This window comes from Delphinus delphis, chromosome 4 (assembly GCF_949987515.2).
Source record: "Delphinus delphis chromosome 4, mDelDel1.2, whole genome shotgun sequence".
In the NCBI taxonomy this organism is placed as follows: domain Eukaryota; kingdom Metazoa; phylum Chordata; class Mammalia; order Artiodactyla; family Delphinidae; genus Delphinus; species Delphinus delphis.
The window spans coordinates 176,224-199,271 of record NC_082686.1 but is presented as its reverse complement, the minus strand read 5'-3'; the positions used below and the strand labels follow the sequence as shown (position 1 = coordinate 199,271).

Here is a 23,048-nt window from a genome sequence, read left to right as displayed (position 1 = left end):
CTGGACCGCAGGAAGTCCCAGCCACGCTCTCTGAATTGCTGTCGCTTTATAATCATCTTGACGTCCATTGAGAAAGTCTTCCTGTCTTGTCTCCTTCTTCCAGAATGTCTTGGCTTCTCTCGCCCTGGTATTTCAGTGTCAGTTTGTGTCAGGTGCCACAAACACACGTGTTGAGGGTTTGGTTATCGTTGCCTTGAGCAGTTTGAGGAGAATTAGCACGTTTGCATTACGGTGCCTTCTAGCAAATGGACATAATAGGTTCCTCCGTTCATTCAAATCTTTTTCAACCTCAGTACTGTTTTATAAGTTTCTGGGGGGAGACTTTGCGTATTTTTTGTAACACGTTTTCTTAGATATTTGGCATGTTTATTTAAATCTTATTATAAATAGTATCATTAAAATATTTGCTGTTTATTGATGGCACATAGATACTAAATGCTAATTGCGTATTGCTGTTATATCTGATAGCCTTGCTGATTTCAGTTATAGGATTCATGGTATGTGCAGTCACGTCTTCTGCAAATAATGACAGTTTTGTTTCTTATTGTTTTACCTTCTCTGCCGCTTTCACCCCAGTCGCATTGGCTGAGACTTTCAGTAAAAGGCAGCTGTCCTTGACTTACTCCTGCTCTCTGAGGGAAAGCTTTCAATATCTGACCATTAGTTATGATACCGCCTGTGGAATTTTTAAAGATGACTTTTAACAATCACATTAAGGAAGTTTCCTTTCATCCCAAATTTAAGAAGGATTTTTAAAATCCTGAATGGTAAATTATTTTAGTTTTTTTCACCTTTATTCTGTTAATGTGGCAAATTATGTTGATTTTCTGTTAAACCTCTTTGCATGGTTGCAGAGAGGTCATGATGCGTTTTTCTTTTTATAAATATCTGGATTCAGTTTGGAAATCTTTACGTGTTACAGTTACAGTTATTAACATCTTGAGTTGACCTTTCTATTTAGGCAAAGGCAGCGGTGTTTTGAGTTGACTATTTTTCTCATTTATTTCTCAGGCCCCACAGTTCACTTATCTCACAACGTTGTGCCCGAGTTTAGACTATTTACAGCAAAGGGCGTGTGGTTGCCGCGTGGTTGCCAAGGGGTGGGGAGGGTGAAGGACGGCTCTGTCTTCCTGCGTTGCTGCACCGCGCAGGGTGAGTGGGAGGGCTGCTTCCGGTTTGGGGTGGACTCAGGCGTTTCTGTCTTCCTCCCCCTCTCCCCCTGCCCTTCACTGTCCCGTGTATCATGTGCCGCGTTCCTCAGGGAAGCACCCACAGGGCTGGGCACCTTCAGGAGGGGTCCAGGCGCTCCCCTCCAGCCGCCCGTGGCTCTGCCAGGTTCCCTAACGTCTCCCTGACTGTCTCCTCTTGAGTGAAAGCAGAGATGAAGATGGACCCACCTCATGAATTGTTGTTGTAAAGGTTAAATGACTTATATGCCACTCTTATAAGGGATATAATTGAGACACATTCAAAGACATGAAAGCGCATTCACAGTGCAATGTTGGTTGCAAAAAGGGTGAAGTATGGTCCCATTTCTTGAAAATTGTGTGTGTGTGTGTGCGCGTGTGTGTGTGTGCGTGTGTGTGTGTGTGTGTGTGTGTGTGCGTGTGCGCGGCTGTGTGTGCGTGTGCGTGTGTGTGTGTGCGTGCGCGTGTGTGCGGCTGTGTGTATACGTGTATAACAGAAAGAATGCTTTTTTCAGCTGGCTTTTCTACATTCTAAATTTTCTATAATAAAATGCTGTTTTACTTTTCTGTTAAGAAAAAGAAATCTGTAAGTTGTTTTTAAGAGCAAACTTCATTGCAGCATTGTGCAAAATAATTATCAATTGGAAACTACCTGAATTTTCAGCAATAGAGTAATAATGGTATGTTAATGGGATGTTATGATTGCTACATTAAAATGTTAATTATTAGTTTCTTAAATTTTACATTGCTTAGTATTTTTATTTTATTTTAGGCAAACTTTGGAGTCGGAGTTTAAAACTAGCTTATACTCTACTTAATAAACTGACTAGTAAGAATGAACCACTACTTAAACCCGGAGACAGAGTAAGTAACCAAATGCATCTTTGTTGGAGTGAGTGAGAATGGAGACTAAAAATCTGTTTCATTGACATCAGTGTGCTCTCAGTTGTTCAGATTTACAGCATTAATACAAGGGATTTAAGTCAGCAATGAAAAAATACTAAATGTGGAAAAAGTTTGTGTTGATGTAGGTAAAATGATCGTTCCTTTTATTCTCCCTTATTGCCCCTTTCCTGATTCTTAAACCTCTTTTCTCTTTGACTTCATATGTGTTGATTTTAATAAAAATATTAATGTCAGATATTAATCAGTGCTACATTTCCAAAGCTGAAGTTTTGTGAAGAAACTTTGACCTTACTTTGAAGCTCTGTGTGTTTTATATTCATCTCCTTCCCTCTTCCATGTGGCCAGAACAGAACTCAGAGGAGGCTTGGGGCTCAGTTCCTCGTCCTGCACTGCCCAGCACGGTTGGCAATAGCCACAGGGGGCTGTTTAAATTAACCCAAATTAAAAGAAATTAGAGTTTTAGTTCCTTAGTTGCACGAGCCCCATTTCCAGGGTTCAGTCACTGCGTGTGGCTGACAACTAACTACCATATTTGATAGCTCGGAGAAAAAACGATTCCACCATTGTGGGAAGTTCTGCTACACAGCACTGCTCTAGGCAAACTGAGCCAGACTTGGGGAACCCTGGTGTAGCGGGAGGTCCAGCATGGTGAAAGCCAGCGTACTCAGCCGTGAAATCCCCAGTGAGAAAGGTTGCCTGAGGTCAGGTCACCCAGCAGGGAAGCTGCAGGTTGACAGGATGGTGTGGGGTTTCAGACTGCTCTCGAGTGCCTCAGTCTTTAATGTGGACCAGTAGCCAAGGACATTTATGGACCACGAAACTTCAATGTGAAAGAGCACAACCAAAGGGCAAAAAATGGGGAAAAAAAGAAAAGGGGAAAGTGGGGGGAGGGAGGGAGGAAGAGGAAGCAGACCTACTTGGAGGAAAGCTAGATACGGAAAACAGTTGTTTTTTTTTTTAAATTAGTCTTAATATCCCTGGAGATCTGAGGTGAAGATATTGCTCCATAAATCAACAAGAAGATGCTAGTGGGGGAGACCGAGATGGAAAGTAGGAAGGAAAAACGGTGCAGATTAGACTTGATCAAGAAGGCCGACATCTGACTAATAGGACTTCCAGAAAGAGAAGGGGGAACAGAGAGTAGAAAGTTTTTAATGCTAATGATGATGCAAGACTATACCCCGGAGCGGGGGGCGGGGGAGGGGTGAAGGACCGGCAGGCGGTGCGGGGACCCCCACCGAGGCGCTTATCCCAGTGCTGCGTAGGGCAGGGTGCAGGAACCTCGCGGCCTCCTGGGGAAAGTGGGCTGTGCACAGAGGCCGGCAACCCCAGGGGGCCTCAGTTTCTCAGTGTGGCACTAGGGGAGACAGCTGTGCTTCGGAAGCCCAGAGAGAGTGCGGTCTTCCTGGGCAGTCGACGGATGTGAGGGTGGGGCACCATTCTCAGACAGGCAGGACTCAGAAGACTGGGCTCTTTCTTGGGAAGCTCACAGAGGGAGCGCTCCCGCATACGAGTGAGTGGTCCAAACAGGAGAGCCACCAGGGTGGCCCAGGGTGACTGCGAGCTGCGGGCGAGGAGCAGCCGGACAGGACCAGAAGGGCGAGGCCCCAGGTGGGCAGGCTGGTCAGCAGCTGGTGAAACCCAGGAGCTTACCTGACTGGTTGGCTATTTAGAAATACTATTGACAGGTTTGACACACCCAGCGGGGCATTTCCGAGCAAGGTGGCCGGTGCACACAGAGGAAGGGAAGCCGGTGAAAGAGGCGGTGGCTGTCACCACCAGAGAGAAGGGGCACGCTTGGCTGTAGAAACGTAAACAGTACAGGAATGATTCCTTATGACACCTGGCGCTTTAGGACAAATCTGTCGGAACCCCTGACTTACGTTGTGCTTTAAAATGATTCTAAGAATCAGAAATTTCTTTCTCTTGAAGCAAGTTCTTGCAAGGACAAGGACTTCCAGATACTTCGTTGACTTGCAAGTGAATCCATGTAATTGGGTTAATTATAAAGGATTGATGAAATCACAGTTAGCGATTGACTTAGTTATTGGAAATGAATGGCAAGTTCATCCTCCTGTGATAATATACTTCATATAAGTGAACAAACACAACCTTTATAACAGATTCTCTAAGGACATGTATGTTCTACCAGACATCCAGTCTCTAGGCTAAAGGTCACAGTTCTTAATCGTGGGACAAATGCTATTAACACCAACTTTCAAAGGAGATCTTTGCCGTTTTCAACAAACTTATTAGAAACTTGATTTCCAGTCCTCAAGTACAGAATTTTTATACAGATACAGCTTAAATTTTGTCTTATGAAGTAGAGGGTTATTAATTATCCAAAGCCCTCGAAGGCCCTGTGTTAACGGTCCCCTCAAATACTATTCTGACTTATCATGTAGGTTTCAAGCACACTATTATTACAATATTTGGGACTTAGAAAAACCTCATCCCATAAATAGCTTTTTACTTAACCAGACATTATAAGAAATGGAAATTGGGATGATGGGAGAAGAGAAAGGTGGGGAATGAAGAGGGCTCAGTGTTTGTCTACAGTAACAGGAAATAAAACACATGTCCAGATACCTTCACACGTAAGACACAGCAGTGTGAGCATAGTATCGAAAAAGATAAGAGCGGTTGGCAAAAAGAGGATATAAAGCATGTTAAAAGTGGCTGTCTTGGGGAGTGGGGAAGGGTGATATGGGTGTTGCTTTTCGTTAGTACTTTTCGTCGTTTTGATTCTGTGTTTTAAAACTTTTTCATAAAAATAAAAATGTAAGGTAAATGTAATAGAATATGTAATTTAAACAGTGGCAGCATGATGACCAGGTGGGAGCAGGAAGTGGGCCCCCCCTGGAGACTCTGAGAGGGCAGCTGTAGGGGTCTTGCTGAGTTCTCTGCCCACCACCCTCCTCTGTTAATGTTTTGGTCTTGACTCTGTCCAAGTAAAACGTTGGTGTCAGGATTTTTTCTTTTGGAAGACCTTTTGATAGACTTTGATTCCTGGTTCCCTCCTCATGTCCAGTTGTTTTTCACCTGGGCTACTTGATGGTGGGTGATGGTCCATCGCGTCCTTCCCTGAGTCGCTGCTGCCCAGATGGTCAGAGTGGACGGAGCTGAACCTAGACCCCACGGGCAGACCCAGCTGCGCTTGCCTCTAGCCCCAGGAGTTTAACATTATTTTGTCGCATGCGAGGTAAAGACCGTAACCTAAAGACTGTGTATTAGAAGTTACATGGCTGCAGACACTTAAGGACCAAGGGGTTAGCACTCAAAGTAACGTTTTCTGTCTCAGCAGCAGGCATTCAGATGACTGAATTATTCACCAGTGGATTTCACGGTTTTCCTTTGTACTCTCGTAGGTGGCACTGGTGTTTCCTAATAGCGACCCTGTCATGTTCACTGTTGCGTTCTATGGGTGTCTCCTGGCAGAGCTGGTTCCTGTCCCCATCGAAGTGCCACTAACAAGAAAGGTAGCAAGCGCGGTGCAGGCCCCAGGTTCACGGTCTCTGAGGCTGCATCCTGAAGTCCACGCGTCCATTCGCAGGCCTTAGTCTCCTCACTCCAGGTGCCGTCTGGAGCCGGGGGACAGGCCGGCGGGTCTCAGAGAGATTAGAGCAGCTTCATCTCCAGACGCTCCTTTTATGTATCTCGCTGGTGACAAGGGCACTGGAACAGCTGTTGGTGGGGCCAGTATCACTTGCTTGAATTTCCCAACAGAAACTAACATTTTCTCCTCCAATGCATAGAAGTTGGGATTTGATGAGGTTTCGTTAAATCATTTCTCAAAATGGTGTGTTTACTGATAATAACTTTCATTTCTTGGGGATAAGTAAATCATTACAGAGATGTCTTTTAGCTCACTTGTAAGTGATAGTTTTAAACGTATGACATTCTCTTGCGTTTCTGTTCACTTCCATAACAGCGAGCAGCTTTCATCGCTGACAGATGACTTCTGGCCGGGGCAGGGGGCGGGTTGCTGGTGTTCTGGGTAGCTATTACATTTTAGGTATAAATGCCGGTAATCTGATTATTGAAGAATAGATCATTTTAGGAGTAGATTCCGCATGTATTTTAGAAAATCATAGTTTTCTATGGTATCCCAGTGTTCAGGCAGTTGTTCACATGAACATTATCAGCAAGAAATATTCAAGAATCCCAAAGGTGAAGCTTGTGAATAAAAGCAGTATATCCCGAAGGATAATATGTGATGAACAGATATTTGAATACCAGGATTCTTAGGGTAAAACTAGAGTTTGTAAAATTTATAAGAAGAAAATGATAAAACTCTACTGAAGGATATATTCTGTGTGGAAATAATTAAGATTGCTAAAGGTCAGGCCTGCCCATATTAATCAGTAAATTTCAAACACAAATCAAGTGTAAATTTCAATGCTGTTATGTTTGGAGTTTATTAAAACGGTATTAAATGTCATTTGCAAGAAAAAAGTTTGAGAAATTAGCCCATTACCCAGAACTTTATATGTCATGGCAGAAAATATATCTTTCAAATTTAAAAACAATTGTATTTTATTTGGATGAAAACATAGTATATACCTGTAGTATATACCTACACAGGGCTGAATTGTCCTAATTTTCCACGGGCTGAGAGAAGGAGTTCTGCTCTGTGTGAGCTGAGCACCTCTGCCTTCTCTGTTTCTGCAGGACGCTGGCAGCCAGCAGGTCGGGTTTCTGCTGGGCAGCTGTGGCGTCGCCCTGGCCCTGACCACGGACGCTTGTCAGAAAGGCCTGCCCAAGGCCCAGACGGGAGAGGTGGCGGCCTTCAAAGGTGGGCCTGTGGGCGGGCAGCATGCGGCCCAGTTCTCTGCCAAACCGGGCCCTCGGGCGTCCTTTCCTGTCAGTGACCGTTACAGAGACGGAAGGGCCTTCAGGAAAAGCGAGGCTGTGTTCTAGGCCTTGGGGAATCTTGCTCCTCGCCTGGGTCAGGCTCTCGACCTGTGCTGTCCAGCCTGGGGGCCACTGGCCGTCAGACATAAGTTCATAAAGGTTCAGTGAGGCGAGGCTCCTCAGCTGTCAGCAGCTCGGGCTGCATGTTGGGCGGCAGAGGCGCCGTTGCGGGGAGCAAAGACTCCTGACCCTCGCCTCTGCCGTGTCCCTGTCTGCACCCTCACAGGTTGGCCCCCCCTCACCTGGCTGGTGATAGACGGGAAGCACCTGACTAAGCCCCCCAAGGATTGGCACCCATCGGCGCAGGACGCGGGGGCCGGGACCGCCTACATCGAGGTAGCCACCTCGCCTGGCGAGGCTGAAACAGACCCCCGTGTTCAGGGCTTGTTCCCCGAGTGTAGCTGCTGCTGCTTAGATCACAGGCAACAGCTTCTGTGCTTTGCCTTCACCCCAGAAAGATGAGGTGTCTTGTGGGAACTCACTGAGATCCTCCCCTGGGGACCAGCCTGCGTGCCCTGTCGCCCTCGGTACCTGCCCAGGGTGACCCGACTTCAGCCGAGGGTGTCACCTCGAGGGCCTGGGCGTGAAGTGCGCTCCAGCTGAACCGATGGTTGGTGAAGGGGGACGGCCTCCAGAGACATCGCCTAACGAGCTTGTGCTTTTGAAATCTTTCAGTATAAAACCAGCAAAGAAGGCAGCACCGTGGGGGTCGCGGTGTCCCACGCATCCCTGCTGGCACAGTGCCACGCTCTGACCCAGGCATGCGGCTACTCAGAAGGTGAGGGTGTGGGGCGGCTCTCCAGCCGGGCGCAAGGCACCTGGACACTGTCCGCGTAGCATCTGCTGTTTAATCCAGGTCGTGCGGCTCGCGAGCTCGGGGCCTCTGCTCTCCTGGACAGGTGGAGTTTGGACATTGGCGTTACAGAGCGTGAAACCCACTCACTACCCATTGGTCTGTGCCCAGTGAGCTGAGGGGCAGCGCATTTTGCACTTTCTTATCGGGGCGCACTTTTTCGTACTGTTTTCTGTGGCTGGCTTTGGCCTAAGCTGTCACACACTCGGAGGTACCAGTGGAATATTTGTGGTCAGGGCTTGTCTCTTGGCAATGTACCGGCAGCTCCCTCTTCACTGTGAAATATCAGCTATGTAACGTAGAGAACTTTACTTCTTTCCACTAAAATACTGGAATTGAACAAAACTAGGAAGTAAATTGAGTGGTATGTGTAAAATCTGAAATATCAGTGTTTAGAAGCAAGGGCTAGCTGAGGGCACCGGGCAAGACTTCGGTGGACATTTGGAAAAGGATTTTAGGTGTGTTCGAGGGCCTGCGTAGTTTTTTTAATTCTGTCAAATCAGGTCCCCCGGTTTTCTTTTGCTTCAGATCCAGTGCTAACCATACATGTATCACCCCTAACGTGGGCTCTTTAGCCAACAAGGGAGCGTGTGTACAGTACTCTTAGCAGAACGCAGCAGCATTTCCTGGCACACAAACCAAGCTTCCTGTTCACTGTTGGGTGTTCCTCCTGTGGGTGCGCCTGGCAGCCCCAGGCTCTGCCCTCTGCCTGAGCTCTGAGCTCAGGGCTGTGCTGGAAGCGGCCCTGGGACCCCAGCTACCGCTGCGCCCTACAGCACGCGCGGCACAGCCTCTGGGAGAGAGAGTGGGCAGGAGGGAAGGAACATCTCTGAAGGGAAGTGACACGGGGCGCCTGTGACATTTCCCGGGGCTGCAGGATGACGTGAGAAGTGGGGGTGTGCGGGCGTAGGGTTGAGAGGTGAGAGACCTGCCACGGTCCTTCATCTCCACATCCAAGCCTGCAGCCTCTGGAGTGTATTCTGCTCCCTGTGTTTCCAGATTAGTGATCAGCAGATTCTCCGTTTTAATCCACAGTTGTATGACCTTCTACTTTTATGTTTTTCCAGTAATTTGAATAACCAAGTAACTTGATAACCAAGATTATTGATTGATTGGTGCATGGCATTTGGGAGCGCTGTGTATCTTTCCTAAAACTCTTATATGTTGATGATGTAATCATCTCAGGGTTTCTCTGAAAATGCACATGACTTGTGAGGAGGGTCACTCCCCACAAGTCATGGTTAAACACGTGGTTTAACCATCTTTGTCCTCTTTCAGCTGAAACATTAACAAATGTGCTGGATTTCAAAAGGGATGCCGGCCTGTGGCATGGAGTGTTAACAGTGAGTGCTGTGTCTAAACGACCTGACTGTTGGAGGGAGGGTTGCTAACGTTTCACGTCCATGGGTGACACCAAACCCTATCATAGCTGATGGAGTAACCCTTAGTCGTGTTGGTGTGAACGGTGTCTCTGGACTGAGCTGTCCTGTGAGCAGAGCTCTGATGCTCTCTGTGCCTTTCCTGGCGGGGCTCGTGCCCAGCCCCGACCGCTCGTCTCTTTGCAGAGTGTCATGAACAGGATGCATGTGGTCAGCATCCCATACGCGCTGATGAAGGCGAACCCACTCTCCTGGATTCAGAAAGTGTGTGCGTATAAAGGTAACGGAAATAGCACCATCTCTCCATTCATCCTTCATTAGAGAAGTCTCTTTGAATTCATCTTTGGCGATTAAGAAAAAATAAAGCAGCATGCAGAACCGCAAGCGTGTGTGGGCTGGGGCCAGGCTCCCCTAGAGCTGTGGTGGGTCTGAGTTGCCAGCGCTGGGGAGCTGGGGGGTCGTGGAGGACAGCTCTTCTCTGCAAGGGCCGTAGACTCCTAACTTTATTCCCTCACAGAAATGCTCCTAACTCTTAGTTCTTGAGGTGGTTTTGATTTGAAGTTAGGGCTCTTCAAGCTACCAGTAGCAAAGCTGTTTACTCAAAGCGGCTTATGACCCAGAGTGAGGGGGCTGCCCGTGGGGCCCAGCCTGCCCTGCTGTCCACCTGTGGTCAGCCGGTGCTTCCCCAGCACGGCCACACCTGCGTGGTCTGAGCGTCCCTCTGGCTCTGCTTCGGCGGAGCTCCGGGGCACCTGTAGTCACCCCTGAGGGGGACTCGGGCTTTCTTCGCACTGACTTGTCCCGGGTGGCCGTGTGCTTGCCGACTGCACCGATGATGGTGCCAGTTACCGATGTGGACATGGGCCGTGCTCTGCGGCGTGTTGGGCGCTGTCTCTGCTTACCCTGTCTAATGGAGGAGAACCAAAGTCTGGTGGGGCGTTTGGCGGGTGCCTCTGCTGGTGAGAGCAGGGCCGGGAATGAGGCCCAGCCCGTCTGTTCACATCGGGGGCCTCCCCGCAGCCCCACGTCCCCGGGCCCCCCAGCACAGGGCAGGCCCAGCCTCACGGCTGTGGGAGGGGCAGCTCGAGAGGGAGGGGCCGGTGTGGGGAGAGCAGAGAGGCTCCGAGAGAGAATCAGTTGCGAACGAGCGAGTTGATTTCTAGGTAGGCTGGGCGGGGAGGCCGGGCGGCAGGGAGCACCAGGCCTGCTCTGTGTGCACGCGCCCCTGACGCAGGCGCGTCCCCGCCCCCCCGCAGCCCGGGCCGCGCTGGTGAAGTCCCGCGACATGCACTGGTCCCTCTTGGCGCAGCGAGGTCAGAGGGACGTCAGCCTCAGCTCCCTGCGCCTGCTGGTCGTGGCCGACGGTGCGAACCCGTGTGAGTACCGCCTGCCCACCCCCGCCCCCGCGGGCCAGCTGCCGGGGCTCAGGGCTGAGCCGGAACGTGTTGGGTGCCCCGTGGACATGGGTGCGTCTCCTGCTCTGTGACTCGGGGTCTCGTGGTGACTCACAGGTGCGTCTCAGACGTGTTTGTCAGGCCTCTCCGTTTAAAGTGGTTTTGACACAGTGGACGGGAGGTCCGTGCCTGAGCGGGTCTGACCAGAGTGTAGATACAGCCAGAGCCCGGTTCAGGCTCCCAGCCTGTGGCCTGTGCCCCACTGCACTGGCGTGGCCGCTGCGCGTTCCCGGCCGCCCTGTGTCCTCCCGGGGAGTTTTTTCACTGCTTTAACACCTGTGTGTCACTGTTCGTGCACTGAATCCGCCCTGGACCAGAGGCTGCCTTTCATCTAATACCCTGTCCAGCTGTGGCCCCGACACTCGGGAGGGCACCCTACATTCTAGCACCCCAAAGCCTCTCGTTCCCTCCACCCACCCCGAACCCCGAGGGCCCCGCCGTCCTGCCTCCAAAGCACCAGGAGCTGCCGGCTTCTCCGAGCCTCCACTGCGGTGCACCCGTCGAGCCACCAGGAGCCCGTCCCGGGGATGCTGCCCCCCAGACCCCAGATCCCACCACTCCGAGTGCCCGTCACTTCCCTGTAGCTCCGAGCCCTCTGGACGGTCTTGTGTGTCCTCTGCTGGACACAAGGACCCATGACCAGGTCCCCTCCTTCCCTGGAGCCTCGCTGTGCAGAGAGAGGGTGCAGGTCATGGTGCAGCCCTGGGGCCCCAGTGGGTGCAGGGCTGTGCTGACTCAGGCCCTGAGCGGGCAGCACCCAGCCTCCTAGGAGCTGAGTTTTCGTGGCCCGGTGACACTGGCGGAGAAGCAGGGACAGAGAGCTAGGCTGTGCCCACAGGAGAGGCACGGCAGGGCCGCTTGGCAGAAGCTGCAGCTCCAAGGCACGCCCAGGAGAGGGCGCGCACGTGGCCGGGGCCTCAAGCGGTGGAAGGTTCGGCTGCGGCTCCATTAGTGCCCTGGGTCACCTCCCCCTTGGCAGAGCTGCCAGGAGGCGGGTGAGGCCGTGGGTTAGACCTCAGAGACAATGCGGGGCTGCGAGTTGGCTGCTTGTTTGCTGGTGATTTGAGAACGCGCCCTGTTTTTCATGGAAAGAGCCCCACCCCCTCCCCATGAGACTTCGACTGTGAGGTGAAGGGGTGCAGCCTCCAGGCCCAGCGCCGGGCGTCCCCCACGCCGCGTGCCCGTCGGCCTTGCACTCAGCTCTTGTGTCCACTCTGTCTCACGCAGGGTCCATATCCTCCTGTGACGCGTTCCTCAACGTCTTCCAGGCCAGAGGGCTGAGGCCGGAGGTGATCTGTCCCTGCGCCAGTTCCCCGGAGGCGCTCACGGTGGCCATCCGCAGGTAGACCATGCTGTAGACGCTTAGTTCTTCCTCGTTCAGCCGAATTACCTGTGGTAGCAGATTTGGTTGATCTGTTCCTGAGCAGGAGAAATCGAGAGCAGCGACTGGCCCTGGGCCCGTTTCCCAGGTGTGTTGGTGCTGTAATGGGGCAGCCCCAGGTGCCACATCCAGCAGCCTGTGTTGGCCGCACGTCCCACACCGGCCTGGTTTGTGGCGCAAGTTCGATAGCGGCTCCCTGGGTCGCGACCTCTGGATTCTTGCAGCACGCGGGCTGGTTTTCCCGAGCGTTCCTCCGATCAGGAAGGCCTTGTGTCCCGCAGTAAACACTGCAGCCAGGACTCGCCCCTATTCCGGGGCAGGGTGGCCGGCGGCCAGTGCGCATCAGCTGTGGACGGGGGTCTGTGCCTGTGGGACCCTTGACCTCCCAGTGGTGCCCCCAGCCCCACCGCCCCCAGGCTGCATTGTCTCTGGGCTCATCCATGTCGCTCCGCAGGTGTGCCCCTCGGCTCACCTTCCTGCCCACGTCGTCCACGCTGCCCTGAGCGCCATCCTCGGGTAGAGGGCAGCCAGCTGAGGGTGACTTAGTGTTAATTTTCCACCCTCAACTCAAATTAGCCTCAGCTGTGGTCTTGTGTTACGTCTGTGTATTTATAAATAGTGGTGTAAGTGATGGTAAAATTTTAGTAATAATTAGCATTGAAAACAACGTCTTTATTCTTTACAGACCATAAGGTGCTCTTCGTTCCCTTTGTTCTATGGTGATTTCTTGTGCTCAGCAGAGTAGTGTTTTCCCGCTGGAGAAGATATGACATTTGTTTCTCAGCATCCTGGTTCCTGCTGCTGCGAAACTAATCAGGCCCAAACTTGGCGTCGCAAACAGCAGCAGTCACTTTCCTCCCTCTCCTGCTTCCCACGGTCAGGAGTTGGGAAGGGCTGCTCAGGGCAGTTCTGCCGGTAGTTTGATGGTCTCGGGCTGGCACGGGCTGGGGAGCGGCCGGCGCTTCGTTGTTCGTGCGTGCGGTCCCAGGCTCTTTCCCCTGGCTTTGGTGCTCGCAGGCTTGCTCCCAGGAGGCGTGTCGCTCTGCTCACCTGCTGCTCGGGGCTCCGGGGGATGTCCCAGGACGGCCTGGTGGAAGCGTCCTTGCGGCCCACAGGGCCCCCCTGCAGAGGAGTGCGTGGGGTGGGGCGTCGTGCAGACCTGTGGAGATACATGCTGCCCCCCAGTGTCCTGCAGCCAACGTCCCCAGAGCCGGCGCAGACGGGCACCTGGCTGCTCATTGTCCTGTCGGCAGGGGGCCGTGGTCCTACGCCCACGGGCTCTTTTCCCTTGTCAGTTAATCAGTTTTGTTTCCAGGCCGCCTGACCTGGGGGGCCCTCCTCCAAGAAGAGCTGTGCTGTCGATGAGCTGCCTCAGTCACGGGGTGATCAGACTGGATGCGGAAGAGAAGCTCTCGGTCCTGACGGTTCAGGACGTCGGTCAGGTGATGCCTGGAGGTGAGGTCACAGCTGGGGATGGTCTTGTCCTGCGGCCGGGTGGCAGCAAAGGCTCTGGAGCACGCGAGCACCAGAGGGCTTCAGGTGATTCCCCATGTGAATTGGGATTTTAATTAGTAACATATTTTTTGCTTTTTGCCTCCCTTTGTATCAAGTTAAAGTTGTGCTGAAATACGAGGTGTGTCTATGGCCTGTGAACCGGACTCTGGTTCCCCACCGTTGGGGAAGTGGTGCCAGAGCTCGGGTTCTGGGTGCTCACTGCGCACCAGGCAGTCGTCACGCCTCTCTCGAGGCCAGGCGTCAATCTCAGACCCCTGGACGTCTGCAGGTAACCCGGTGATGAGACTGTCTCTACATCCTGACAAGGGCCTGTTAGGGGAGCAGCGTGGCCCTGAAGGTTCCCAGGGATCCCTGTGCTCCCAGAAAGGCCCCGGGCCCAGATGACGCATGCGTCGCGGGGTGTCTGTGCCGCCGTGGCAGCCGGCGAGCACAGGAAGGTGACGGCGCTGTGCCCTGAAGCTCCCCCGCAGGCGCGAGCACACGCGGGACCCTGCGCAGGGTCATGGGGGAGAGTTGAGAGCAGAGCCGGGCCCGGGAGGCCCTGCGGCACTGAGATGGGGAGCGCCCCTCACCGCAGTGACCCCGTGGCTGCTCCAGCTCCCCTCCTCCCCGTGCTGGCCCTCCTGGGCTCCGGGCAGCTGCCAACCCACCTGGGCACCTCCGGAGAGCGGCCCCATCTCTGCGCCAGTCGCCCCGTCTGCTGCTCTCCGGGGTACAGGGCCTGCGTGGGCGGGGCGTGAGCCGCCCACGCTCGGGGGACAGGCTGGGAACCAGTGGGAGGGCCACGGGCCGCGGTCTGGGCCTGTGCGTGTGCCAGAGGTCGGACACGTAGAACAAGGCGGGACGTTTGAGTTTGTTTCTAGTTCCACTTTCTTAGAAGCGTGAGTTGTGTTTTTTCCTTGCATAAGTCTACCAAAAATAAGGACTCAGCGGTTCTGTAGAGGCAGGAACTCCAGCATAAACATTTTATGAGGGGTAAAGAGCAGGGTCTTTCTGATTTTTAGTTGTTACGTGGCGAGCACAGTAATTCTTTAAAAGATGGTGAAATATTGTAATAGGTGATTCTTTTGATTGAAAGTATAAGGACTCTCGTTTTATTCTTAAACTTGGACCAGGTTCTGTGTGTGTGCACGCACTCCCTCAGGCACGTGTGTGCTCCCTCAGGGGTGTGTGTGGTGTGTGTGTGCACGTGCTCCCCTGGGGGGGGTGTGTGCGCATGCGTGCACACGCTCCCTCGGGTGTGTGTGTGTCTGTTGCCGGGATTGTTGCAGGTCTGAGTCGGTGAGGACCTGGGGGGTCTTGTTTTCGGCAGATGCGCAGCCTTCTCTGTGTCAGCCCCAGGGTTGTGTTAGCACGGCACGCCGGGGTTGTCCCTTTTGGTCTGGTTGTGGCGTGGGCAGGGTCTCTTGCATTAGAATGCAGGCGAGTGCGCGGATCTGGGGGGAAACGCACACGCAGCAGCGCCACCCTCCGCTGCCTGCCCTCCTGAGGCTCTGGGCCACAGGCGGCCGCATCGGCGGGCATGCTGCTTGGTGAAGACAGAAGGGGGTCATGGGGCCGCGGGAGGGGCCCACGCTCGGGGGGGGGGGGGTCGTCAGGCCTGGTGTGGGAGCCAGCCCGAAAGGCAAAGGTCTGAGCGGGTGGCACCGCCCATCTCCTGCGGGTTCAGGAGGGCGGTGCCGGGGGGGACGACAGAACCCACGTGACTGGGAGCATTTCTGTCACCTTCAGGCACCGCGTGTGGAACACGCAGGCTTGTGGCCAGAGGGGTGTGAGTGTCCAAGCCTGGAGCACACGAACTGTTCATGTCCACCCTGCAGAGGCCAAGCCCGCGGGTCTCTGGGGATGGCCCATCTCAGTGTCCTCTTTGTTCGTGCCCTTGAGGGTTGTTTTCTCTCTTTAGCTAACGTGTGTGTTGTGAAGGTAGAGGGGACCCCTTACCTCTGTAAAACCGATGAAGTTGGAGAAATCTGCGTCAACTCCAGCGCGACGGCGACAGCATACTATGGGCTGCTTGGGATCACAAAGAACATCTTTGAGGTCCGTGCCTGGTCCCTACTTTGTGCAGAGGTCGAGTCCGCAGCTGCGGAGGGGTGGGAGGGGACAGTGCGGCTCTCGGCAGTGCCCGCTCTGTCAGGCCAGCCCTGCGTGGGCACCTCGTGGCCCTAACGGATCCAGGTTGGCCCAGGGAAGCTGGCCTCTGGACTGGAGCCGTGGGGTCGTCAGGAGAGTCCAGCGAGTGCCCCCCAGACCCCGGGCTGGGACGGGACAGGCCGGGAGGGGGAGCACGGGCCGTGGAGGCCAGGAGCCTGAAGGGGGTCTCACCAGACGGCAGGGACTCTGGCCCTGGTGGGAGCCCCTTCCCCTCCAGGGAGACGCGGTGATGCCCGTCTGAGGAGCCACACCCGGCACGGGCAGCGCATGCCTGGCCCTCTCTCTCACCTGCCTGCCGCTCGCTTGGTCCCTGTGGACCACGCCTAACCTTGTCCTCCCCACTCTGTGCAGACTGTCCCAGTCACGGCAGGGGGCACGCCCGTCTCCGACAGACCTTTCACCAGGACGGGGCTGCTGGGCTTCATCGGGCCTGTGAGTATGTCCCGCTGGCAGCCCTGGGCCTGCAGATGGGCTCAGAGCTGGGGAGGGGTGCTGCTCTGCATCCCCTGTGCACAGGACCCCCCCAACAGAGTCCCGGCCTCCAGAACGTCACTGGGGCCAAGCTGGGGAGCCCTGTCTGTAGCGCAGGAGCATCAAGTCCTTAACAGACTTCACCCTCAGCTGCATTCCCATCTCTGACCTTTCCGGTGCTGATGCCTGCCCTGGGTGCTCCCTCGCCCCGCCCCGAAAGCCTGCCAGGCTTAGGGCCTCTTCACCCCTGGTGGCCCCTGCCTGGGTCTCCCTGTCACCGTGGGCAGGGGGCCCGCTGGCCCTGTCTGTGAGTTACTTGGTCTCCGAGCTGTCAGGTCTCTGTAGCAGGGCCTGAGCCACAGGGCCTGCCCACGTGTCCGGGGCCCGACCAGCGTCCTTGCCTTCAGGATAACCTGGTCTTCGTCGTGGGCAAGCTGGACGGGCTGATGGTGGTGGGGGTCCGCAGACACAACGCGGACGACATCGTGGCCACCGCACTGGCCGTGGAGCCCATGAAGTTTGTCTACAGAGGCAGGTGATGCGCTGCGGGTCCCCTTGCCATGCCTTTAGGTTCCTTCTCTAGCTAACCTTCGAGAGGTCTCCTGCAGTGGAAGGAAAGCCTGGTGATTTGAATACACAAAACCTAAAAATTCCTGTTCATCAGAGGAACTTCACAAAGAACAGGATGACATTTGCAGCGAGGATGCCAGAGTTGGAGTCCTCACCGCACACAGAGCTCATGGTTCCTTAGAGGGTGAGATCCAGACCTCGACCTGGGCACGGAGCACAGTGCGCGTGAGGGCGAGGGCACCTGGGCAGCTGCCGGAGAGCCTCGGGAGTGCGGGCTGGAGCGGAGGGCACCCTTTTGCCTGAAATCACCCGAGGCTGTTGTCTCCTGGAATAGAGTCAGTTCGCCTTCTCTGAATGTGTTAGGCAGTCACTTTACAGATTCTCATGTCCATAGAGCACGTAAGGGGGCCCCTGGCCCGGGCCCCGGGCGGCTGGGGCGGGGAGGGGGCACCCTGTCCAGCTTGTCCAGCTCTGAGCTCTCTTTGTCCTGGAGGAGGCAGCCCCTTCTCCTAGTTGGTCCACTCAGCCACTGCACTCCTTCACTGTATTCTTCTCAAGGTAGTGCTTTCGTTACTCAAGCTAAGGTGCCTATAAGCCTGGCTGGAGCCGTCCTTTGAATATACCTTAAAGAAACGATCAGGGAATTCTGCCAGTGGTAGGTGAGCATGGTCTGCCGGCCCTTCTCCGGGTCAGGATGACGGCCGCGAATAAGCACTCGGGAGAAACCAGCAGGGCGGGCAGGCCTGGTGGGTGCGTGCAGCCTGGAGCCGGGGCGCACAGGACTCACAGCAGAAACCGGAGACACCGTCAGTGCAAGTGTCCACCGAGCGGACTCCGGGGTAGCCCACGCCTGCTCCTGGGTGCGTTAGGGAGCCTCGCGTGGCCACCGACACCTGATGGCACCTGGAGGTGAAGCCGGCCCAGCGACTAGCGGGGGTGCAGGGTGGTCGCACTGGCGGATGGAGAGGTGGCCTACCTGCGTCCACCAGGGAGGAGCTGTGCACTGGACGCGGTCACGGCGTCCCGACAGGACAGTGTTTAGCAGATGGAGTAAATGTAGGGCAGAGGCGGCTGTAGAGTGAGCTGATAAGCTGGAAAGCCAGATAAAGAAATTTCTCCAGAAGTCAAGAAATAGAAAGTTTAAAAGAAAAATTAAGAGGGAAGCGGAGCAAGAAGGGCTGGCATCCTGAGAGCAGACTCGGTGGGGGATGCGTGTCTGGACCCTGAGGAAGGGGGCCCGTGGGGTGGGCCTCCAGCCAGCGTGCGTCAGACTCCCCGGCAGAGGGGCTGGAGCCAGAGGATGACAGTGCAGTAACGTTTTAAGTTTTTCAGAGGAACCTTTTTTTTTTTTTTTTTGCCGTACGCGGGCCTCTCACCGTTGTGGCCTCCTCTCCTGTTGTGGAGCACAGGCTCCGGACGCGCAGGTTCAGCGGCCATGGCTCACGGGCCCAGCCGCTCTGAGGCATGTGGTATCTTCCCGGACCGGGGCACGAGCCTGTGTCCCCTGCATTGGCAGGCGGACTCTCAACCACTGCGCCACCAGGGAAGCCCTAGAGGAACTTTTAACCTAGATTTTATATTCATCCCAAGATGTCACTTAATTGTGCAGTTGCAGTAAAAGTATTCTTGGGTACGTAAGGTTCAGAAGTTTTGTCACAAAAAGACCATGTTTGTGAAAACACTTTTGGGTGAGGTACTAAGAGAAACAAGATGTGTGAAAGTAAGGAAATGTTAATACTGGGTAAAGTTTGTTGCATTAAAGAGAGTGGGTGCACGTGTGCGTGTGTGTGTGCCTGTGCGTAGCGGCCAAAGGAGCAAGCCTGAGAAGGTAGGTCAGTGAGGGCCCAGAGCTAGCTTGGCAGCCGTGCCAGCAGGATGGGCGTGATGGGGAGACAGATGCTTGTCTCATAAAGAAAAAGAGAATCCACTCAAAGTCCAAAGGAAGAAAAAGGCAGCACAGAGAAAAGGAGAACATGTCGAACTTCTTCGATCAGACGTGAGACAGAAGACCACTGCCGTCAGCCACAGACAGGAGCAGAGTGATGGGTGATGCAAGATTTCGCCTGGACGAAGAAATAGATAATTAACAGAACTTCTCGACAGAGGCTTCTGCATAAAGAAGTACATCACATAGATTAACATTGCAATTAAGGAAAACGTTCTTTACAACGTGTGCCTGGTTGTTTGCTGTGCACTGACGTGCTCTCTGTTTTGTGAATCGAAACTTATTTCATCCACATTGGAGGAGGTTCGTGGCTGCTTCCTTTAAATTCTGTTGGACAACGTCTCCCTCCAGCCCTGCTGCGGCTTCCGTCTGGGCAGGACGGGGCGTCCGCGTCCCGGCCCCCCTTGCCGGGCCGTCATCTCTGTCCCTTCCTCCCCCAGGATCGCGGTGTTCTCCGTGACAGTGCTGCACGATGACCGGATCGTGCTGGTGGCAGAGCAGCGGCCCGACGCCTCAGAGGAGGACAGCTTCCAGTGGATGAGCCGTGTGCTACAGGTGGGGTGCGTGTGGGCACTGGCTGAGCGTGGGCTGACCCTCAAGGTGAGGGGTGGCCCCGCGGAGCTGCCATCCACCGGGGTGAGAGATGTAAACTTGCACGCATCGGTGTTTCCACTGCTGTGCTTTGAGAATTTCAAACGTGTAGCAAGGTGGAAGCATAGCCCAGTGAACCCTTCGCGCCTGGGCTGGGGCTCCGCGTGCTTCCCACCTCGTGACACCCGTTTGACACGCACGTGCCCTCGGCCTCACCCGCGTGCTGCGCACTGTCCTTCCCTACACGTCCACGTTTACATCCTTAAATAATGAACTAGATTCAACAAGTTCTTTTGCGGGGAAGGGAGTAAACTTTGCCTTCAGTAAAGAGCACAAACTAAGTGTCCACTCGGCTTTACTGAATGTAACTTCCATGTAGAAGGAGCCCATTTTCAAGTGTCCAGGTTGATGAGTTTTGACAAATGTACACACCCAGGTAACCACAGGTAAGAGCGCTCCCGTCTAACGGGGAACCGCTGGCTGCTTTGTGTCGCCGGGAATGAGCCCTGCCCCCTCCCTGGACGTCCGTGCAGATGAATCTCAGTGTGGGCTCCTGGTCTGGCATTCTTTCCCTTGGCATCACGTTTGTGTGGTTCCTCGTGGTGTGTGGATCAGTGGCTCATTCCTTTTTATTCCCAAGTTGTGTTCTTTTGCTTATCTGTTCACACCTTGGTGGACGTTGGGTTGTTAATTTTTGGCTATTGTGAATAAGGCTACTGTGGACAATAGTGTACAAATCTTTGGGTGAATTTCAGTCCTGGCGGCTTTTCAGGGAAGCCCTCTGGTGTACCGACAGCTCCGGTTGGTTTTGTGGCGTGTGCTCGGCCCCAGCCACCTAAGAAAGGACACTTGTACAGAGCAGACAAAGTCCAGCGTCAGGGAGGCCAGGGAGCTCTGAGCTTCAGAGGATCGGTTTTTCTACTAATATTTACAACGTTTATTTTTTGTTTGTTTGTTTTTGTGGTTTTTTTTTTGGCTGTATGCGGGCCTCTCACTGTTGTGGCCTCTCCCGTTGCGGAGCACAGGCTCCAGACGCGCAGGCTCAGCGGCCATGGCTCACGGGCCCAGCCGCTCCGCGGCATGTGGGATCCTCCCGGACCGGGGCACGAACCCGCGTCCCCTGCATCGGCAGGGGGACTCTCAACAACTGCGCCACCAGGGAAGCCCTACAACGTTTATTTTTAATGAAAATTTTTAATGTTTTGTTATGGAATATTTCTGATATACGAAACATACAAAGGAGAGTGTAACAACCCCTGTGTGTCCATCGCTGCTTCAGCAATGACCGACAGTCAAGGCCCCAGCCGTGCCCCGCCCATCCTCCCCGCTTCTCCCTCGGGAGTGCTTGGAAGCAAATCCCGGACTCACAGATTTTACCTGTAAATTTGAGTATGTCTTTCTTTAAAAAAGAAGTACCAGTATCACATCTTAAAAATTAACAATAAAATTTTTATTCAGGTATAATTGACATGTAACACTGTATTAGTTTCAGGTGTACCACATAATGATTTGATTTTGTATATATAGTGAAAGAGTCACTACCTCTAGTTAATGTCCGTCAACACACAGAGTTACAGAATTTTTTTCTCGTGGTGAGCACTTTTAAGATCTACTCTCTTAGCAACTTTGAAACACACAGCACAGCATTATTAACTACAGTCCCATGCTGTACATGGCATCCCCAGTACTTATCACCTTATAACTGGAAGTTTCTCCCTTTTGATGCCTTCACCCATTTCTCCCACCCCGCCACCCCTCACCTCTGGCAACCACCAATCTGTTCTCTATGTCTATGAGCTCATCTTTTTGTTTTTGTTTTTAGATTCTACATGTAAGAGATCATATGTTTTTGTCTTTCTTCATCTAATTTATCTCACTTAGCATAATACTATGAAGGTCCATCTATGTTGTTGCAAATGGCAAGATTTCATTCTTTTTTATGGCTGAGTAATATTCCTGTGTGTGTGTGTGTGTGTGTGTGTGTGTGTGTACCACAGTTTCTTTATCCATTCGTCCATTGATGGATGCTTAGGTATGTTGGCTATTGTAAATAATACCACAATGAACAGAGGGGTGCATGTATTTTTTTTAAGTTAGCATTTTGGTATTTTTTTATTCACTTATTTATTTGTTTTTGGCTGCATTGGGTCTTCGTTGCTGCATGCAGGCTTTCTCTAGTTGCAGTGAACAGGGGCTACTCTCTGTTGTGGTGTGTGGGCTTCTCATTGCAGTGGCTTCTCTGGTTGCAGAGCATGGGCTCTAGGCACATGGGCTTCAGTAGTTGTGGCTCTCGGGCTCTAGAGCACAGGCTCAGTAGTTGTGGCACAGGGGCTTAGTTGCTCCGTGGCCAGTGGGGTCTTCCCGGATCAGGGCTCGAACCTGTGCCCCTGCATTGGCAGGCGGATTCTTAACCACTGCGCCACCAGGGATGTCCAGCATTTTTGGTTTTTTTCCAATAAATACCCAGAAGTGGAATTGGTGGATCATATAGTAGTTCCATTTTTAGTTTTTTTTTTTTTTTTTTTTTGCAGTACGCGGGCCTCTCACTGTTGTGGCCTCTCCCGTTGCGGAGCACAGGCTCCGGACGCGCAGGCTCAGCGGCCATGGCTCACGGGCCCAGCCGCTCCACGGCATGTGGGATCTTCCCTGACCGGGGCACGAACCCGCGTCCCCTGCATTGGCAGGCGGACTCTCAACCACTGCGCCACCAGGGAAGCCCATTTTTAGTTTTTTGAGGAACCCCCATACTGTTCTCCATAGCAGCAGCACCAGTTTACTTTCCCACCAGCAGTGCACGAGGGCTGCCTTTTCCCCACATCCTCGCCAACACTTGTTGTTTCTTGTCCTTTTGATAATAGCCATTCCAACAGGTGTGAGGTGATATCTCATTGTGGTTTTGATTTGCATTTTCCTGATGATTAGTGATGTTTAGCATCTTTTTATATACCTGTTGGCCATTATATGTCTTCTTTGGAAAAATGTCTATTCAGGTCCTCTGCCCATTTTTTAATTGCATTATTTGATTTTTGTTTTTGTTTTATTTTGCTGTTGATTTGTATGGGTTTCTTATATATTTTGGATCTTAACCCTTATCAGATATATTATTTGCAAATATTTTCTCGCATTCAATAGGTTCCTTTCATTTTGTTGATGGTTTCCTTTGCTGTGCAGAAACCTTTTAGTTTGATGTAGTCCCACTTGTTTATTTTTGCTCTTGTTGCTTTCGCTTTTGGTGTCAAATCCAAAAAAATCATCACCAAGACTGATGTCAAGGAGTTTACCATAGCCTATGTTTTATTCTAGGAGTTTTACGGTTTCAGGTCTTACATTCAAGTCTTTAATCTATTTTGAATTAGTTTTGTGTGTGGTGTCCAGTTTTCCCGACACCATTCATTGAGGGGGCTCTCTTTCCCTGTTGTCTGTTCTTGTCTCCTTTGTTGTAAGTTAACTGACCACATATGTGTGGGATTATTCCTGGGCTCTCTATTCTGTTCCATTGATCTACATGTGTTTTTGTGCCAATACCATACTGTTTTGATTACTATAGCTTTATGATATTTGAAATCACTGAGCGTGATACTTCTAGCTTTGTACTTCTTTCTTAAGATTACTTTGACAATTCAGGGTCTTTTGTGGTTCCGTACAAATGTTAGTGTATTTTCTAGTTCTGTGAAAAATGTCATGGGTGTTTTGATATTGCATTAAATCTGAAGATGGCTTTGGGTAGT

At 52.7% G+C, this 23,048-nt stretch overlaps 1 protein-coding gene across 2 annotated transcripts in view; it reads left to right on the top strand.

Annotated features, from left to right (window-relative positions):
* DIP2A (disco interacting protein 2 homolog A) overlaps positions 1-23,048 on the top strand; it is a 92,134-nt gene that overhangs the window by 45,362 nt on the left and 23,724 nt on the right. The window contains exons 8-21 of one of the 2 annotated variants that reach the window (XR_009519203.1): positions 1,960-2,051; positions 5,462-5,572; positions 6,765-6,888; positions 7,234-7,343; positions 7,683-7,785; positions 9,139-9,203; positions 9,426-9,519; positions 10,496-10,615; positions 11,921-12,035; positions 13,390-13,529; positions 15,493-15,629; positions 16,095-16,175; positions 16,622-16,968; positions 19,170-19,234. Coding sequence is in view for 1 of the 2 variants with exons in the window: in XM_060010182.1 (XP_059866165.1) it covers positions 1,960-2,051; positions 5,462-5,572; positions 6,765-6,888; positions 7,234-7,343; positions 7,683-7,785; positions 9,139-9,203; positions 9,426-9,519; positions 10,496-10,615; positions 11,921-12,035; positions 13,390-13,529; positions 15,493-15,629; positions 16,095-16,175; positions 16,622-16,749; positions 19,170-19,284 (1,535 nt within the window). In the remaining variant the exon portion in view is untranslated. Of the gene's footprint in view, positions 1-1,959; positions 2,052-5,461; positions 5,573-6,764; positions 6,889-7,233; positions 7,344-7,682; positions 7,786-9,138; positions 9,204-9,425; positions 9,520-10,495; positions 10,616-11,920; positions 12,036-13,389; positions 13,530-15,492; positions 15,630-16,094; positions 16,176-16,621; positions 16,969-19,169; positions 19,285-23,048 lie in introns of those variants that run through there. The other variant, XM_060010182.1, reaches the window with a different exon arrangement.